The following is a 20,989-nucleotide window of genomic DNA, read 5'->3' on the forward strand; positions in this document are numbered from 1 at the left end:
TTTTCGGAAAAATGACATTTGGGGAATGATCATAAAATTTGATAGAATTTGTATATCCAAACCTTTTGATAGAGAAATAATGGATATTCATGTGGAAAGAATTTGATAGATATTCAATCAAAACTCATGGATAGCAAACTATAAGAATTTCCGACTCATAGATTTTGATAGAATTTGTATCCAAATCTTGGATAGAGAAATATTAGATTTTCATGTGGAAAGAATTTGATAGATATTCAATCAAAACTCATGGATAGCAAACTATAAGAATTTTCAACTCATAGAATTTTATAGAATTTGTATTCAAATCTTGGATAGAGAAATATTAGATTTTCATTTGGAAAGAATTTGATAGGTATTCAATCAAAGCTCATGGAAAGAAAATTATAAGATTTTTCGACTTATAGAATTTGATAGAATTCGTATCCAAACTCTTGATAGTAAAATATTGAATTTTAGAATATTATTAACTTTGATAGATAATACATCAAAACTTATGATAGGAATGGATTTAATTTTCTACTTTGGATAGAAGTGGATTGGATTTTCAATATTTGATTAAATTGGATTCGAATTTCAAGGAGTGAAGGAAGAAAATTCTATCAAATCCTATCCATTTTAATAATTTTTTTAAACAGGGAAGTGCGCCGGTTGTGGGCACCCCTACGTAAACTTCGACGGCAAGCAGACTTTACTGATCTAAGTATTGCAAGTCGTGTTCGTTGACAATACGGACTTTTCGTATTGATAACGAAACAAATATATGCATTTGTGTAATAGCTGTGAGCATAATAAAGAAAATTTGCATTAAATAAATAAAAAAGTAATTTTGTATTGTTTTCGATGAGCAACATATGGGTGTAGATTCGTTCAGAAAAAAAGGGTTTAATTTTTTTTTTGCAGTGTTGTCATTATATTTTGTGATTTACCTTCGTGTTTAACCAAAATCCTGCATCACAAAATGTGTTGGTCTTTTTAAAAAATGACTGTCATTCCCGGTTGTGGGCACCTTTATGTTAAGGAGGCTCTACCATCTGACAATGATGAGGACTACTGTCTCATCTATCTAAACTTTCTGCCAAGGAAAGTGACAGCCGCAAACTCCATTAAATGCGATGAATATAGTCGTTCAGTGCATTCGAAGTGCGTTATGTTATGCGTACTAGCTACTTCACATGCAAGCATTATGCTTTTGTTAGCGATGAGCATATAGTGTGAAAACGTGTCATCATTTTTGTTCTTTATCCCAGCAAATTCTCTTAAAATAAAGAAACTTTCATTTCTTCTTTATTTGTGTTGGTTTCCTTTAATATTTTTCCATTTTTAGCGGATTTTTCAAGGGTGCCCACAACCGGGTACAAAATTTTTTTTGTCAAAAAATTCCCATTTCACTAAATTTCTAATAAAACTTTTTTATTTAAAGGAATCAATTTAATTCCTTCACTGACAGTCACCTTAGACCTCTAGCTTTAAATTCGTACACATATATTTGTATAATATGCACATGGACAAATGTTATGAGGCAAAAACAAAAGGGTGCCCACAACCGGAACACTTCCCTTATTTAATTGAATAATTTCCGAATAATCAAAATTTCCTAAAATTGAATGGTTAACCAATAGATTTGAAAATTCTTAAAGAACTTTTTGAAAAATTGTTAAAAATAATCGACTTAAAGAAGAATTTTAGGTAAAAATTTTAGAAAATAATAATTGAATTGAAATGATGAAAATAATTTTGAAGAAGTTACATAAACAATATTCTTTTCATATAAAATAATGATTTTATTTTAATTATTATAAGTTGTTGAATTTGAAAAAGGTTTGAATTGGAAATTTTTGAAAACCTTAATTCTTATGGAAAAGTAATATAGTTATTAATGTTTTTGAATAACTTTACAACTAAAGAAATTCGTAAACAAATGCGTAATAGATATTTTAATTTTTTTGAGTAGTATCTAATAATTTTTAGAGTGAATCAGACTATTCTTTAGGGACAAAGTCAAAATTTTGCCTGGAAATCAGGTAAATGTCAGGAAAAAACGAAATTAAATATTTATGGCAACAATTACTTATATTGTATAAATAATGGAAAAATGATGGTTCTATTCATATTTTAAAAATTAAGTTTTCGATAACTTTTTTTACTATTTAACGTGTGCGAAGCTTGAAAATCTAAATCCAATTAGAAGTGACAATAACATGAAAAATAATTGTCAATCAACTAAAAATAATTACTTTATTCGACTGAAGAAATATTTGAACGAAATTTTGAAATTAATTTGAAAATAGAAAAGCAAAATTTAAAAAATTCAAATACAAACGTTAAAATTCCAGGAAATGAAATGATACACTTTTTGTAATTTCAGAATACTTTCATGACTAGACACCCTGATTAAAATCCAAAATATTGAAATTCAAAATATTGTAATTTTACCTTTGAAAGACCTCAACATCCCTTTCGGTGAATTCATTGCTGCCATTAGTTTTGTTGATGATTTGAGCCACGCCTATAACATCACCCTCGTAATTACAAATTGGCATTGAAAGAATCAAATGAGTTTTGTAACCCGTTCGCATATCGATGGCGCTGTTAAATCGTGGATCCTGTAAAATTCCAATTAAATCAAATACACCAATCAAATACACATTTTTTTTTAATAAAACTAGCTCCTCCGACGGCCGCAAGCGGCCGTCTACGGTGCTAGTTTTTATATGTCCATTGTCCAAGTCCATTATTTCATTAATAATAATATTCAAATTTTTTCAGTTAATAATTTGCTTATTTATATTTGAAATGTTGACGTTTTTTTTGACAATGCAAAATAAGATTTATTATGAGTACTTTCTCTTAACAAAAATAAAATTTATATATTCGCGCTCTTTTTAAATAACATACGACTGCAGCGACACCTTCACATGTACAAACAATTTTAAAAACACCCTTCTATTAAGATTTTACATTCTCATTGCCCATTCTTTACTTCGATACTTTTCGATACATTCGACCTTTCCACTCCATGTCTTTTTTAAGAAAGGAATATCTGTTATTTTAATTATTCTTTTTTTTGAAAGAGAGGGAGAGAAAATAAAAATTTGAAATTACTAAATTATTTCCTCTCACTAAAGAAAAAAAACTCACACGGAGAAAAATGGATAGTTAAAAGTAGATAGTTAGAAAATATATAATCAAATTTATTATTTATATAGTCAGAAATATTATCTTCCTGAAATATTATATATTCCCGTTTAGTATATCTAGATAATCAAATTTATTATAGGCCAACGCAGAATAGATCTGTAACCGGAACCGCAATCGTAAGCGTAACCGTAAGAATGAGTTAGAGAAGGATAGGTATATTGTTTATCCTTCTCTAACTAATTCTTACGCTTACGGTTACGATTGCGGTTCCGGTTACAGATCTATTCTGCGTTGGCCTTATCCTGGATAGTCAACTTACCGAGCGCTTGCGCAGAAGTTTGATTACCGATCACACGCAAGAAAAACGGCACTGCCTGTTTCAAATGACGTGAAATTCGTAAACATTCATTTTCTAACAAATTTTTCTCTGTTCACAGGCACTTTTTACAGAATCTGACAACGTACATTTGTCACAAATGTTTTTAATTGTCTGAATTCAAAAGATTTTGTTAATCCATGCAGAAACGCGGTTGCAGGATGATTGTAAATAAAAAAGTAATGTAATGGCAAGCCACAAGACGTATGTTACAGCCATTTTGACAGTAGAGGGCAGAAGCATGCAGGGAGCGTAAAGGTTCAGCTGTCAAAATTATTCGTATTACATTGCTATGGTAATTCCAATACTGCAACCGCGTTTCTACATGGATGGACAAAATCTTTTCAATTAAGACAATTAAAAACATTTGTGACAAATGCACGTTGCCAGATTTTGTAAAAAGTGCCTGTGAACAGATGGAAATTTGTTAGAAAATGAATGTTTACCAATTACACGTCATTTAAACCGGTCAGTGCCGTATTTGTTGGGTGATAACTGTTGGTCGCACATTATCGAGAAATTTAAGAGACCATCGAACACCGTTAAAGAGTTTTATATTATTCGAAATTTAAAAGCATTATCAAGTTTTTTATACTGAATTTCAGATATAATATTGCTTAAAAAATATTGTTAAAAAATATATAAAACTTACAATTAGCAACATAACCTTTAAACCCGTCAAAAGAATTTAAAAATTTCAAGGGTATCGTTAAATTAATGTATTTTGTTCTTTAAAATTTTCAGATTTTCCATAAACAATTGTTTATCTAGGAAAAATGTTCACTAATTTCTAAAAAAATTAACTTTTATCATTAAATATTTCTTATTGATCAATTTAGATGTGTAGGTATAAACACAGCAACTTGCGTTTATTATCTAGGATAGTCAAATGTGAACATCTTGGATAATGGCAGTTAGTATGTAAGTTTGATTATCCCAAGATACTAAATTTGAATATCTAGATGGTTGTCCTATAGTTGAGTATCCAAGATTATCACCCATGATTATCTAGATTATAAATTTGACTATCCATTTTTCTCCGTGCATCTTTATACACTACCGTCGGGAATTATCGGTACGGCTGCAAGCGCACGGCCCAAAAACATACCAATCTATAAATCACGATTTTTTTGTAAATACAAATGTCAGAAAATTAACAAATATACCATTTGAAAGATTATTAAATTCTACGATTAATGATACATAACTGAAAATTTTAATAATTTATACAAAGATTCCAGCAATCGACAAATTTGACAAAAAAATTTAAAAAATAAAATTTTTTTGGAAATTTTTTCAACCCCTGCACATTTTTTAAAAATTATAGAAAAATTTTAAAACTTACATAAGAGTGATCATTTAAGTCTCATATTTAATTTAAGACCAAGAGAGTTCAAAAATCTTAATCGGTTAGCGAAATATCATTATAAACGGCCGAGTATTTTCAGCCTAAAATCGTTCAAAATCGACTAATTCAATGCATTTGTCAAAAAACATGCTCGGACGTTTATAATGATATCTCACGAACGGAATAAGATTTTTAAACTCTTTTGGTCTGGAGAGACGCTAGAGGGCGTGCGTGCAGTATAGACACGTTTTTTTAGTTGCATGATAAAATAAACAAAAAGTAAGAGTAAAATATAAATTTGTAGAAAGAAGTGTAATAAAATTGTAGAGAAAAGTTTATTTGATCTGTGGATATATAAAATTTGATTGTTATTTTTCATTTAGAGTTGAGTTTCATAAATATTAAATCATTTAGGGTGACCATAATTATTTTTTTAAAAGTATGACTATACATATTTAAAAAAGAGCACAGTTTTCTTGAAAGTATCAAATTGATACTAATAAAGTGGATCAAATTGATGCCAAAAATTTGGATTAACTTTTAATTTGATTAGCATTTTTGGAATCATTTCGTTGCAATTTGATACTTTTAAGTTAACAGTGAGGACAAACCCGGACACTATTGCAGTTATGGTGGAAGTCAATAACCATATATTTTGTTTCGAATAAACATAATTGATTTTTTAAATCAATTATTGGGAAAAAGACAATACTCATTGTTACATATAAGTATACTTTTTATTATATAAATTAATAAACATTGATAAATAACATTTTCTAAAATTTTCATTAGATCTAGAAAAAAACCTGTTTAATACTTTTCTTATTTTACATTATATTTTAAAGACTTACCCACTTCAGACAAAAGCGGTTAATTTTTCAAAACTAAGTCGTAAAATTTTTTGCAATCCAAATTTTTAAAATTAAACGCGTCTGAAATCTCATTGTTGCATATAAGTATACTTTTTATTATATAAATTATAAAACATTGATAATAACATTTTTTAAAATTTTTATTAAATCTATAAAAAACTGTTCAATACTTTTCTCATTTTACATTATCCCAGATAGCAAAGTGCGCGCACTGTGCCAGACACAGTGCTAGCATGCGTTCGAAATAATTCGCACCTCGTGCTATCACTGGACCACACAGATGCGTCCTCATATGCGTGGCATATGAATCGCACGTCATGATGGTCGCATATGACTCGCATGTCGAGAGAGTACATCGAGTAGCTAATCTATAATGACAATTAAAATACATTTACAATAATAATAATTATAATAAGCCTAATGCAGGACTGAACAAGACTGCTGTCACTGTTCCCAAATTTACGCGTGTCTATCGCGTTCATTCAATATAATATAAATATATGAATTATTAATAATTATAATAATAAATATTATTGATATTATTTCTATGCATATACATGCATAGAAATAATATCAATATATATATAATTATCAATATATATATATATATATATATATATATATATATATATATATATGTGTGTATTTATATATTTAATAACAATAAGTTATTATTTTAATAACTTTAATATTTTCATATCAATAATGAATTACTCACAATATAAATGTCATTTAAAATAGTAATTTTAAAAAATAATTTTTGTAAAAAAAGATAATTTTTGTTAATTTGGTTCCTTTTTTTAACAGATTTTCAATATTATTTACAAACATGTTCACAAGTTTTTATTCACAATACTTATAATTTATACAAATTAAATAATAATTTTATTATTTTATATAACGCTTAGAATGAAAAATATCCCGCTCGCATGTGGGATCGAAACTCAGGTCTTTCCGCCCCGACGCATACCGGAAGTCTATAACGCAACGCATTTAAACCGCACGGCCACTGATGGCTGGATGAGAACTCTCCTAATCTACTATATCAATGCCAGTGCCGTATATTTTCTGATTTTAAATGATATTTATTTTTATTAATAATATATTATTTAAATAAGATTGATAATGAATATTTATTTAATATGATGCAGTTTCAGGAATATTTATTGCACAATTTAATTATCATTTAATTATCTATAATAATTTTTAAAATATTTATAAAAAAAATTTTTTTCTAAATTTATCTTTCTTTACATATGAGTGTTACAATTAATAATTAAATAAATAAAAAAAATATTAATATTTATTTATTATAATTGATAACTTATGTTAATTATTTTTATTTTAAATAATAATATAAAGAATTTACTAAAAATTTATTAAAAAAATATAGGTACTAAATGATTTATATATTTATACATTTAATATTATTTAATTAAGTGCACACGGTAATAAATAAACTGAATATTGTGTAAAGATAATAATTAATTCAAGTTTGAATTAAGAAAATCTATTTTTGATTGATAACAAAAGATTCATGAAATATTCTTGAAACTAATTTTAAAAGATTAGGTAAATTAATAGGGTCAAAATTCGTGAAATTTGGACTTAAAATAAAAAGAATTTTTTTAACCGAAATGTTGAAAAAACATTTCTACTTGTCCTGAAATATTTTTAGTATTTATTGTGAAATAAGCATCTAAGGTATATATTATGGGTCGTAAAAACTGTCACTTTTTCGTTTATTAAAAAATATTAAAGAAAACTCATTTACTATGCAAATGTAAAAAAAAATATTAGAATCTATTAAGAATGACTTAGTTTATTATTATAAATTGATAGAAACAATTAATAATAAGAAATATTAAACAAAAAATGATTTTAAAGTTCAATTGACAAATAACCTAATTTTGCAAATTTTTATTTACTAAATGCAAGAAAGAGAAATTATTAAGTTGAATAAAACTTTATCAAGTATAAACTACCTGCTGCGATTAACTGTTAGTTCTTCTTATCACTTTCTTCCTTTTTTTAAGTGTGAAAGAATAAGCAATTAAAATTGGCACTTTGCTTATTTTCACGATTTTGAAATGTAAATAACTTTCTTCCAAAAAATGAAAAATTACGAAAAATATAATAATATTTAATATTTTGTAATAAACGAAAAAGTGACAGTTTTTACGACCTCATATACTTTAAATGCTTATTTTACAATAAATACTAAAAATATTTTAAAAATTATTTTTGTTTAGTGATCCTAATTCCTTTAAAATCATTCTTGCAAAATATTATTTTTTTTAAATTAGGGGCCGTTTATAAATTACGTAACGCTTCAGGGGGTAGGGGGGGGGTCAAGATATTTGTTACACTCATTATAAAAATGGCGCTAATGTATGTAAAAGTTTGTTACATGGGGGAGGGGGGGGGGTCTAAAATGACCAAAAAAGGCGTTACGTAATTTATGAATGGCCCCTTAGTCGGCAACGACTTTAGTTGAAATATAATGCAATTACTCAATTGCTAATGAGTTTTATGAAAAAGGAAAAAATTATTCTTAATTACTTTTTTTAGGCGTTGACTACTTTATTAAATTTTGACTTTTTGATTTTGAAGTAAATTTTTTATTTTTTAAACATTAAAACATTTAAAAACTATTTTCCAAAATTTTTGAAGTCTGAAAAATTTTAATTTTAATTTTTATACACGGACTTTAAGATCAACATTTTAACTAATAATATAAAAAACTCATAGCGATTTTTTAAATAAGATTTAAAAATATTTTGTCATAATTCTCATATATACTACTCATTTGACTCGCACTTATGTACCCATCACTGATGACTCTCATGTGCGATACAGTGTGAGACAAGCAGACGGTGATGCTTGGGTGCGACTCATATTACTCTTACCAGTGACTGCATCACAGGTGACTGATAAATTGCACGCAAAATACCATCACTAGTGCGAGTCGCATGTGGTGCGAGAAACGTGCGACGCACGATTGTTATCTGGGATATTTTAAAGACTTATAATTTTAAAATTATTATAGTTGCAAAAACCCGGACATATTAAAAAACCCGGTAGGACAAAAGTAGCCTACTGTAAAAAGAGGACATGTCCGGGAAAACCCGGACGTATGGTCACCCTAATTAAATCAAGACTTGGAAAGTGACGTTAGTTGTTCTTGTTCTTCTTCTTCTTTCCTCGTTAGTGGCCTGTTACAGTGCATACAGCCATTTCTATATGTGAACATTTTATGTTTAGTATTTTAGTAAGGCTTTGTTCAATCGCCATGAACTATAAAGTTGATAGAGAGTCGTTGTACAAATTTATGTAGGATCGACAGTTGAGAACAAAAATAATTCAAAAAAATATAGAAAATATGAAAACAAAAAGAAAAACAAACAAAAATTTTAAATTGAAAGGAGGGAAAAAAAAATCCAAAACAAAAAACAAAAAAAAGAACTTCCAAAAAGCAAAGTGTATTCAATTCCGCATTAAAGCGCCAACGTGAGCCCCAGGCTACTCAGTTCACCCAGGGGGAAGGTTGCAAAATGCAAAATAGAGATACACAATTGCTGAAAAAGGAAAAATAATCAACAAAAATTGTAGCGAACAAAAAGAGAGAAAAAATGAGATTTTTTTCTCACTTCTCCCCCCACCTTCCCCTTTTCCTTCCCTATATCTTTCTATTTCCTTTTCACACAAAATTATCAAAATCATCATACCAAATTTTCAAAAACACAAAAGAAACCAAAAAAAAAAAGAAAATCATAAACAAAAAAAACCAAAAATTAAACAAAGAAAACTTGAAACCTAGAGCATATAAATAAAAGAGTATATCCTATTCATAAAATTCTGCCCTAATATCCCTTTATATTAAATTATTATGCGAGAAGTAGCACCGCCAATAAACCTACCCAAAGTCTCGACCATTTCTTTTGTAGGGTTCATCACAATTTCATACGGATTAAATTGCTCAGGGTTAACAATCCCCAGTCTATGATATAAAAATCCAAAGAGCTCCGGCCTACCCGGTGATAAAATGGGACATTCAATAAACAAGTGTTTCAAACTCCTATTATCTGCTCCGCAAGGGCAATCAAGTTCCATTCTCCATCCCAAACGTTCGAAGTGATCAGAGCAAATAATATGGCCCGTTCTAAGACGGGTAACGAAATTAATGACACGTCGAAAAGCATTGGAACCAGCAAACCATGGCCTTACGGTATCAAACTTGACACAATTAAAGTATCTCAAACCCTTCGGTTTCCCACCAAAGAAGGGCCACGATGTCCTAACCTCACGTTGGCACAGGGAATCAAAATGTCTAGAAACATCAGTATGAGGAAGACCATATCTCTTCCTAAACGGAGTTCTAGCGGCCATTTTAGCCACTTGATCTGCAACATCATTCCCCATAATACCCCTATGGGATGGAATCTACATCAGAGTGATCCTTTGACCCTCCCCTTCAGACGTATGTAGAGCAGCGAGAATCCTGAAGACCAGTTGTGATGACGGCTCCCGTGAGAGAACATCCTTCATGTCAGAAAGCACTTGTCTAGCATCCGAGAGAATAAGTACCCTTGGGGTACTATTTCTTTTGGCATAAAGGATAGCAGCCAGAATAGCGTATGCCTCTGCTGAATACGCAGAAGATGGTTCCTGCAGCGCTACTCCAAATCTATAATTCTGTTGAGGAATATAAAAAGCACTACCCGCATAAGAGACATCAACTCCAGAGACTGACCCATCAGTGAAAATGGAGGTGTAGCCTGGAAAACATTCTCATTGGATAGCTGTAAGATTATTCAATGGTGAAATTCCTTCCTCTTGTCTCTCCTGGAATAGGTCCAGACGAATGTCAGGTTCCATGGTTACTATTTCCCATTTGTGATCAGAATAACCAGGTCTGTTAGATCTAAAAGTCGATTCCAAGACCTCTCTCACAGCTTCAAAGGTACTCAGCAACGGAGCTCTAGCAATGGTCACCGGCATACGACAAATATACTTAATTTTATCAACAAAATGATAAGAACGCCACCTACAAACAAAAAGTCATATGACTTACGTAGTCATAAGGAAAAGGTAAACAATGAGGGAATAGATGACATATCTAATACTTCAAAGAAATTGGATGAAGATGTGAATCATTATAATAAAAATGAAGGTAACGACGAACAATTAATTCACAGAAACAACCTCTATGAAATTTCTACCAATGATAAAAGCACAACTGAAATCGAAAAATCAAATGATGCATTAAAAAGTGACTGTGAAATAGTGTCTGAAGTGTCAATTAATTTCAAAGAGCAGAATATAAAAAAGTTAATAAAAGATTTGATTTTAAAAGTGAAGCAGTGTGAAATAAATTTAGAAGAGATAGACCAAGAAAAAATAGCGCAAAAAACCGAAATATTTGAGATGAACAAAAAAATAGTAGAATTAGAAAATAAGATTATGTTTTTGGAAGCAACTTTCAAGAACGAGAGAGAAATTAAGATAAAAGAAAAAGAAGAATTGTCTAACAGAATGAAAATGTTAGAAAGTAAATTAGATGCAAAAGAACTGGAGAATATCTCCAGGATAAATGGAAATAGGGAGGAATTTCAAAGTCAGCAATCAGGTTGGAATAATAACCATAATAGAGGAAACATCAATAAAAAAAAGAATAGCGAAAAAGATCATAATCTTAATATGACACCTACTATTGAGCCGAATATTATTGATCTTACATCTTCTGTTGAATTGAATAAACATAGAAAAAATCTGGAACATATAAACAGGACATCGCAAGGCAACGTAAAAAGGTCAGGAAATAAACCGGCAAATAGACCAGGCTGGATAGCAGAGGATCATCTTTGATACGAGTTAAAAGAAAGAAGATTGAGAAGAAACAATCTAATCGTGAGATCGCTTGATTTGCAGGAAAACTATGAGCCACAAGAATTGTTGCAGCTATTTATCGAAAAACTTAATCCATATGAAAACAAAATAAAATTAAAATATAGCAGGAAAATCATGATTTGCATTGAATGCGAAGATCTTGAAGAAAAAATTAAAATAATGAAAAGAAAAAATGTTTTGAAGGGAAGTGAAATATGGGTTGAAGAAGACCACACAAAAAGAGAAATTGAAATTCAAAAATGGATCAGGTTTGCAGCTAATGTAGAAAGAGATCACGGTAATAATGTCAGAGTAGGGTATTTAAAATTGGTAGTTAATGGAGTGATTTTAAGATGCAACGAAAGAATTGGAGACTTCGAGCAGCAGCCCTTTCTGGAAAACAGATTTAATTAGTGTTGTGAAAGAACGAGAAATTATAAGTATTTTGCAATGGAACACCCACGGCTCGAAGAACTTTAATGATATAAAGAACTTTTTAAAAACATATGATGTATTTATATTACAAGAAACGTGGTTGGATGATGAAAGTGCTCAAAAACTTTTACGTAAACTGGATTTAGATTTTGTATATTGGACAAAAAGTGCTGTGAGAAAAGAACCTGGAAAAAAGGTAGATTAGCTGGAGGGCAAATAATAGGAATCAATAAAAATCTAGTGAATGGGTGGGACTTATCTGAATGGGAGTATGGTTTAATAGCAATTTTTAAAAACGAGCTGTGTATTACAACTATTTATAATAATTCCAGCATTTCAAATATTGAATACAAGCTAAAGTCAGTCATAGATGAAAAAATTTCCAAATTTGAATCTGTTTTTATATGCGGCGATATGAACGCACGAGTGGGGGATGCACAAGTATGTAATGAAGGATCAGTGTTTGTGACAAGAAAATCCGAAGATAAGAATGTGAATGAAAACGGCAAAAATCTATTAAAGATCTGTGAGGATTTAGGTTTAGTTCTTCTGAATGGAAGAATAAAAGGAGATGAAAAAGGCAAAATCACATATGTCGGTGGTAATAATACGTTCCAAGGTTCAGTCATTAATCTAGTGTTTATGGTAGATCGCGACAACATACAAATAGTTGAAAGACTTGAGATTATAGATAGAATCGAATCTGATCATCTCCCAGTTGCTTTCAAAATTAGTGTGAATACCAAAAATGTGGATCGAAATGTTAACAGAGAAACTGACAATAATTATAAAAGGGAAAAGATTATATGGGATAATGAAAAAGCTCAAAAGTTTAGAGATAGGATTAGAGAGGTTATAAAGAACTTTGAAGTTGAAGATGATGAAAATTACGATTGGATAAATATTAAACTATCAATATGGAAAGCTGCAAGAGATGCGGGAATGACGAAATGGATAGGAGGTGAAAGAGCTGAAGCTCCGATAAGAGGATATAATAAGTATACGGAAGAATCCAAAGAAATAAGAAAAGAAATGTGGTTATTTCTAAAAGATTGGCTCAGTGATAAAACTACTGAGAAAAAAGATAAACTGATCGAGTGTAGGAAAAGATTAAAGAAAAATTTAAAAGATGAGAGACAGAAATGGTTAAATGAAAGGTCGGAAGAAATAAACAAAGCTAGAGACATGTCTGCATGGTGGAAAGCTATCAACAAATTTAGGTCTTCTAAGAGATTGACGACACACAACGACATCGAGGACAACCAATGGATAAACCACTTTGAAAGTCTACTAAAGAAAGGACTATCAAATGAATTATTTGAGGAATTAAAGGAGCAACCTTGGTTGGAAGACTTAGAAAAACCTTTGGGTTCCATCGATGATAGTTTAGATACGGACATTGTGCTCAATGAAGTATCAGATGCAATAAGAAGAATGGCCAACGGCAAGGCTACAGAAGAAGATGAAATCCCGATTGAATGCCTGAAGATTTTTAGTAGTGAAGATATTGAGACATTAACTGCAACTTTAAACAAGATATGGAAAGAAAATAAATTGCCAGTTGGGTGGGACAAAGACAGAATAGTGACTATTTACAAAGATGGTGATGTAAACAATGTGCAAAATTATAGAGGGATTTCTTTACTGGATTCGGGATACAAAATACTGACGAATATACTGTCAGAAAGAATAAATACTTGGATTGAAAGAGGTAAAATTCTCAAAGAGAGCCAAGCTGGCTTTAGGAAAGGTCGAGGTGCAAGGGATCACATTTTTGTACTCAACACGATCATAAATGCAAAATTGAAAGTAAGAAGAGGCAGACTCTATGTTGCCTTTATCGACTATCAAAAAGCCTTCGACACGGTAAATAGAAATATTATGTTTCGAAAGATATGGGAACTTGGAATCAGAGGAAGGCTACATGCAATGATTCGAGAAATTTATCGAGAAACAAAAGTGGAAATTCAGATTGGCCAAAGATTTTCGAGAGAATTTGACGTCGACACTGGTGTTAGACAAGGTTGTGCATTGAGTTCTGTTGTATTTAACATTCACATTGATGATATAGATGACATTTGGGTGAAAAAGGAAGATGGAGGTACAGTGACAGGAAAAACCAAAATTAGAATTGTCAAATACGCGGATGATATTGCAATTGTAGCAAATGAAGGGAAAGAGTTAGAAAAATGTTAAAAACTTTAGAAAAATATGTGGACGAAAATGAATTAATGGTAAATACAGGCAAGACCAAAGTGATGGTTTTTAGAAATGGAGGGAAGAGGAAGCAAAACGAATTAAAAAAAAAAAATACGAATTTAAATATTTGGGTTATTGGTTAACAACGAAGAACAGTCTAGAAAAACAGATCAAAACAATGGCAGGAAAAGCGCAGAAAGCTGCAAATGCAACCTGGGGATTGATGAAGAGATCTGGCAGAGATAAGATGACTGATCGAATGCACCTCATGAATTCTATGGTTGGGGCAGTTGCTCTCTATGGAGTAGAGACATGGGGATGGGAAAATATCAAAAATATTAATAAAATTCAAGGAAGGTTCTGTAAAATGGCACTGGGAGTTTCTAGAAATACACCAATGTATATATGGAGACCAGAATTGGGGGTAATGGGATTCGAATTCACAGGAAGAGAGAGAGCCTATAGATATTTTAGAGACATCATGAGAATGAGCAACGATAGATGGCCGAAATTGTGTCTTAGAGAAGAGATGAGAGTAATTCTGAATGGGAATCCTTCCAGTTGGGGAAAAAAGGTGAATGACGTATTAAATGATTTGGATGCTACTGATGTTTGCAGATTAATTTGGGAGGGTGGTGATGCGAATGTTATATACCGCAAACTACGAGAAGGGCTAGTAAATTGGTGGAACCATCAGCTGGCGCTAGAACTTGATGCAATTTGTAACTCATCTTTTAATAAACTTTACAAGGAAATTCTGTCAGGATCAAAAGGAGCAGTTTACTGGGGTGAAACAGTAAAAATTAAAGAGTACAAGGAAATTTGGGCACGAATAAGATGTGGCAACATTGGAAGAGCATTCAAGAAGGGCTACAGTGATTGGTCGTGTAGGTTTTGTGCGTTTAGAGAAGAAACATTAACTCATTTATTTATGTGTCCTGAGGTGCTAAGAGTACAAGAAAAAAATACCAAAATTGCTATACTGAATTGGAGAGGCGATTTAGGAGAAGAAAAATTAAAAGATCTATTAATAGAAACTTTAAATGGAAATATAAATGAAGTTCTCTGTGTATATATTAATGTTGTTGAAAACATTTTAAGAAATGTAAAAAATCCTTTGAATGTTTAATATAATTGTAAGCAAATTGTAAAAATTCCAAAGTGGATATACAATGACGCGTTTAATTTTAAAAATTTGGACTGCAAAAAATTTTACGACTTAGTTTTGAAAAATTAACCGCTTTTGTCTGAAGTGGGTAAGTCTTAAAAATATAATGTAAAATAAGAAAAGTATTAAACAGGTTTTTTTCTAGATCTAATGAAAATTTTAGAAAATGTTATTTATCAATGTTTATTAATTTATATAATAAAAAGTATACTTATATGTAACAATGAGTATTGTCTTTTTCTCAATAATTGATTTAAAAAATCAATTATGTTTATTCGAAACAAAATATATGGTTATTGACTTCCACCATAACTGCAATAGTGTCCGGGTTTGTCCTCTTTTTTAAATATGTATAGTCATACTTTTAAAAAAATAATTATGGTCACCCTAAATGATTTAATATTTATGAAACTCAACTCTAAATGAAAAATAACAATCAAATTTTATATATCCACAGATCAAATAAACTTTTCTCTACAATTTTATTACACTTCTTTCTACAAATTTATATTTTACTCTTACTTTTTGTTTATTTTATCATGCAACTAAAAAAACGTGTCTATACTGCACGCACGCCCTCTAGCGTCTCTCCAGACCAAAAGAGTTTAAAAATCTTATTCCGTTCGTGAGATATCATTATAAACGTCCGAGCATGTTTTTTGACAAATGCATTGAATTAGTCGATTTTGAACGATTTTAGGCTGAAAATACTCGGCCGTTTATAATGATATTTCGCTAACCGATTAAGATTTTTGAACTCTCTTGGTCTTAAATTAAAGATGAGACTTAAATGATCACTCTTATGTAAGTTTTAAAATTTTTCTACAATTTTTAAAAAATGTGCAGGGGTTGAAAAAATTTCCAAAAAAATTTTATTTTTTAAATTTTTTTGTCAAATTTGTCGATTGCTGCAATCTTTGTATAAATTATTAAAATTTTCAGTTATGTATCATTAATCGTAGAATTTAATAATCTTTTGAATGGTGTATTTGTTAATTTTCTGACTTTTGTATTTACAAAAATATCGTGATTTATAGATTGGTATGTCTTTAGTCCGTGCGCGTGCAGCCGTACCGATAATTCCCGACGATAGTGTATATTTATAGTAGTTTGTTTTATTCTTCGTCGTTCAAAATAGTTCAATTATATTTTACGAATTTTCGTAAAGAAATACATTAAAAAAACTTTTCAAAACTTTCTTTTGATCTTCCCTCTCTTTTCATAGAAAAAGAAAGAAGAAGAAAAATGATCAAAGTCCTCGAGATTATTTCCTCGATCCTTTTATAATAAATGTCTGCTCAATTTAATTTGAATTTTCATTTTAAGAATTGTCTTTTATAGTGAAATTGAATTGCGATTTAAAGTTGGAGTAAAAAAAGTTTAATACGATTTTTTTTTTCGTAAATTGGAAGCAATTAAAAAAAATTGAAATCCAATTATTTGTATAAAAATACATCGATATAGTTAAAATTGTAATTGTTTTATTTCAAACCCCGAGAGAGATTATAATTAAAATGTATTTAATCTCATCTCACGAAAATTCTAATTTACTGTTTAGTAAAGTTTTCCTTAAAAATATGAAAAAGAATGAGACACTAGTTTTTAATTTTTTTTACTGTGACACAAATTTATTGTAATTAAAATTTAATTTAAAGAAGAAATAAATAAATGTCGTTCAGTTGAAAGTTTAGAACATTGAGTTTTAAATTTAATATGTTTGTTTATTATTAATTTAGAATATTTTTATTGTTATTTGTTATTAGAATTTTTGAATTTGTAATTTGTGAAAAATGGGAAATTGTTTTTCTTTTTGATTTAATGGAGTTTTTCCCCTCTTTATTGAAGTGAATATTTTGTTCTTTTTCTTTCTTTTCTTATTATGTTATAAATATAAATTATGTGCACTTTTCTAATGTACTGACTTTATAAGCATCCTTGATATTTATGATTTGTTTGCTTTGTGCCACGTAGCCAGCGATGCCAACACCAAAGGGAATTTTGATCTCCTCGTTTTTCGCTTTCTGAATTGCCACATCCAACTCAGTGTCCTGCGTGACGTCGAATAACTTTGCAACGAGATATCTATCCTCGGGAGGGCCTTTTGCCAGGAATAAACTACCCCTGTCCGCATGAGTGAGTAAACCAACATTAACGAGAATTTTATGACAAAGAATATTGATATCCAACTCATTAGCAACGTCTCGTATCAATTCCATGAAAAGTTCTCCTTCGTCCAATCGATTTAATTCCTCCCGCCGTCCCATTAATGTCATTGAGGTCCTAAAAAGAATTATTTCCTTATTAAACATTTCAAGGTCATTTATTTATAAATCATTTTTTTATCCCACATGCACAAAAATGGGGCTTTTAGATAGTTGAAGACAGGGCTTCAACACATTCATTTGTTCCACTGTATTAAATTGGTGCTCATTTTTACCCTAGGGTAAAAATAGACGCCATACACTGTAAAAAAGGGAGTTAAATTTTAACTCCCCAGGGGAGTCTATAAAAGTCGCACCCATTGGAGAGTTAATGTCAGGGGAGTTAAATAAAGAGAGTTGAAATTTAACACCCAAATGCTAACTCCCCATGGAAAAAATAACTCGCGCGGGTGTTGAATGAAGGGAGTTAGAAATTAACTATCTTTTGGAGTTGATTTTTAACTTGAAAAATTTAACTCTCGAGTCCGTTAACTCCCTAAATTTTTTACAGTGTATTGATGCATGTCGAACATATGAATGATTTTTATTCTCTGTCGTCTACTATCTGAAATCGCCACTTTTGTGCCTGTGGAATAAAAAATATCAAAGTAACACGGAAACAAATGGATGTCTTTGTTCCCTTAAGATGCCATTTGTTATTTAAAAAAACGTTTCTTGACGTTGAGCGTCGACGCTAACTTCAGGGAACTGAAAATTTGTTACTTTTTTCATCTCTTTTTTATTTTATTCATCTTATTGAGAAATATTAAAATATTGAAATTTTATAATTTAAATAAGTAATTGGAGAGGATAATTAAAAAATACTAAATAATTAATTTCTATTAATAATTTAATTAATTTTATTATAAGTATAAACAATTACCAAGAATTATTATAAACAAATAGAAATGTGATTGACAAATCAAAATTTTATGAAAATTTTTTTCTATTATTTTATATAAGTTTTTGACATGAGAAAATTCTAGCACGTGCTTTTATAAAGAGTAATTTGAATGTTTTTTTTTATGTTTCATGATGTCTTGTAATTTTTGTATGTTTGTTTTTATAATTTTGTATTATTTTGTTTTAATGTTTTTTTATATATTATGTATTACTTCAAATGTGAAGAGGATACTGAGAATGTTAAACACGTGTTATTAACAGTGTAATATATTCTTGAAAAGGCCCCACTTCGTAGAGGCGAAAGCTCGATAAAAAATAATAATCATATTGATCAGTTCTTTGACAATTAATAAACATCTTTGACAATAATTAATTGTGGATGGAAATTTTGTTTGGATATTTAAAAAGTAGTTATGTTGTAAATTTTGTTTATTATAAATCCATAATTTATTATACTCCCAGCTGAATAAACTGGGAACTCTAAAATTTGTTTTAGAAAAATTAGAATCTGACGTTTTAAAGAAACTCGGGTTTACGTATTTGTTTTATTTCAGATATGTTGACGAAATTTTTACTTGTGTAGAAGAGCATAACATCGCTCGAATATTATCTGAATTTAACAAGTACAATGAAGACCTACAATTCACCATAGAAGTTGAGGTTAACAATAGTTTAAGTTTTTTAGATGTTCTTATAATACGTGAAAACAATAAACTTGTTACTAACTGGTTTAGAAAGGGCACCTTTTCTGGGCGATATGTCAACTTCAACTCAGATATGTCTATGAAAGATAAGATATCGATTATATATGGGCTTACAGACAGAAGTGTAAAACTTTCCGACGTAAGATTTTATGAAGAAAATTTGAAAATTGTTTTTAACATCCTCAGGCGGAACGATTACCCTGCTTGGTTTATTAATAAATTTATTAATTTAAGATTTCAAAAAATATTTAATGAAAATAATGATAATAATTTAGTTTCTGATACAAACAAATTTATTGTTTTACCTTTTGTTGACGAATTATCATATTTTTATAAAAACCTTTTTAAAGACTCAGGTTTGAAAGTAGTCTTCACGTATGAGAGAGACCCTTTCAGGTGTTTTTCTAAGAATAAAGATCAGACTATTTTCAGATATAGAAACCATGTAGTATATAATATCCCATGTCAATATGGTGTATGCTACATTGGAGAGACGAGTAGATATATTACTGATCGAATGAATGAGCATAGAAGAGATTGCAAAAATGGTGACAGAAAGAAATCCTCATTGGTAGTACATTCACAGGACAATGATCATTTTTTTCAATTTGATAATGTGAAAATAATTTGTAATGAAACCAATTTCAGACGTAGAAAATTTAAAGAAAGTTTTCATATTATTAAAAATAACAACTCTATTAATAAAAAGTCAGAAATTGTTTCTGTGAGTAATATTTATCACTCATTGATCCATAATACAAATTAAGTTCTTGATAGTTTGATGATTCATTAATTTATATGGGCATATTTCTAGAACTTTTAAACTTTATTTTTCCGTTTATTATTATATTTAAAAAATTAAAAAAATAATTTTGCAGTACCATAATCTGATAAATTATTGTGCTCTTTAAATATACCTTGTGTATAATAATCATTTTAATTAGGTAGGGAACGACAAAAGTAAGTAAAAGTGACGAAATCGCCAGTTTCTCGTGTGTGACATTGACTAGTCAATGTAAAAATGACATAAGGCCGGCAACACCCTGGGTAAAGGTTTCAAAAAGCAAGTGAAAACCTTGGTGCAACGCCGGGACAACTAAGATCTACACTCTGGCGCCACCCTGGCTTATGAACGTTTCCCAGGCAATGGGAAAAGCTTGTTTTACCGCAGCTGAAGAACTTTGAATTTTTTTCAATTTTATACAATTGCCAACACCACGACAACCGTGGGATCAGATTTTGCCGTTCTAAAGGTAGTTCCCTAGTAGAAATTTGTCGTGGCATGACTAGATTTATTCAAGTTACTGTACAGTTTTAGTCATGGAAGTTTAATCTAGCTTAACTGGCGAATTACTAGACAGCTACTGCATAACACTGTTAAAGAAAATATAAAGTTGAACTTGATTATTACTGCATAGAAGTCCTGTACAGTTATTTTCATGGCACTGTCGAGGCGTTCCGAGAAATGATGTTCCAAAGTTTGTCGTGGCGTTAGCGCTACCGCCAGTTTCAGTAACTAAACAGTTGTGTATTGACATTTTCGAAATATTTTCTATAAAATAAATCTTTTGGTTTTACAGTTTATAGTTTTTATAATTTTAATTTTGTTCTTTTATTTTACTGTTGACAACTAAATAACAAATTTTTTAAATTATTTAATATTAAAATTTTGATTTAATAATAAAAATTTCTTTTCAATCAAAATTTATTTTTAATGAAAATTCCTTTAGAAAAAAAAAATTTTTTTAAAATT

General features: G+C 29.9%; 2 protein-coding genes across 5 annotated transcripts in view; one reads left to right on the forward strand and one right to left on the reverse strand.

Moving 5' to 3' along the window:
* LOC122513109 (cGMP-specific 3',5'-cyclic phosphodiesterase) overlaps positions 1 to 20,989 on the reverse strand; it is a 186,673-nt gene that overhangs the window by 21,174 nt on the left and 144,510 nt on the right. For all 4 annotated transcript variants that reach the window (XM_043629363.1, XM_043629364.1, XM_043629361.1 and 1 more), the window contains exons 6-7: positions 17,351 to 17,708; positions 2,437 to 2,606 (exon numbers count right to left, since the gene is read on the reverse strand). In XM_043629363.1, the coding sequence (XP_043485298.1) occupies positions 2,437 to 2,606; positions 17,351 to 17,708 (528 nt within the window). The remainder of the gene's footprint in view (positions 1 to 2,436; positions 2,607 to 17,350; positions 17,709 to 20,989) is intronic.
* LOC122513113 (G protein-coupled receptor kinase 5) overlaps positions 17,444 to 20,989 on the forward strand; it is a 668,663-nt gene continuing 665,117 nt past the window's right edge. The window contains exon 1 of the mRNA XM_043629370.1: positions 17,444 to 17,561. The gene's annotated coding sequence lies outside the window, so the exon portion shown is untranslated. The remainder of the gene's footprint in view (positions 17,562 to 20,989) is intronic.

The sequence above is a fragment of the Leptopilina heterotoma genome, unplaced genomic scaffold (genome assembly GCF_015476425.1).
Source record: "Leptopilina heterotoma isolate Lh14 unplaced genomic scaffold, ASM1547642v1 Lhet_134, whole genome shotgun sequence".
Lineage (NCBI taxonomy): Eukaryota > Metazoa > Arthropoda > Insecta > Hymenoptera > Figitidae > Leptopilina > Leptopilina heterotoma.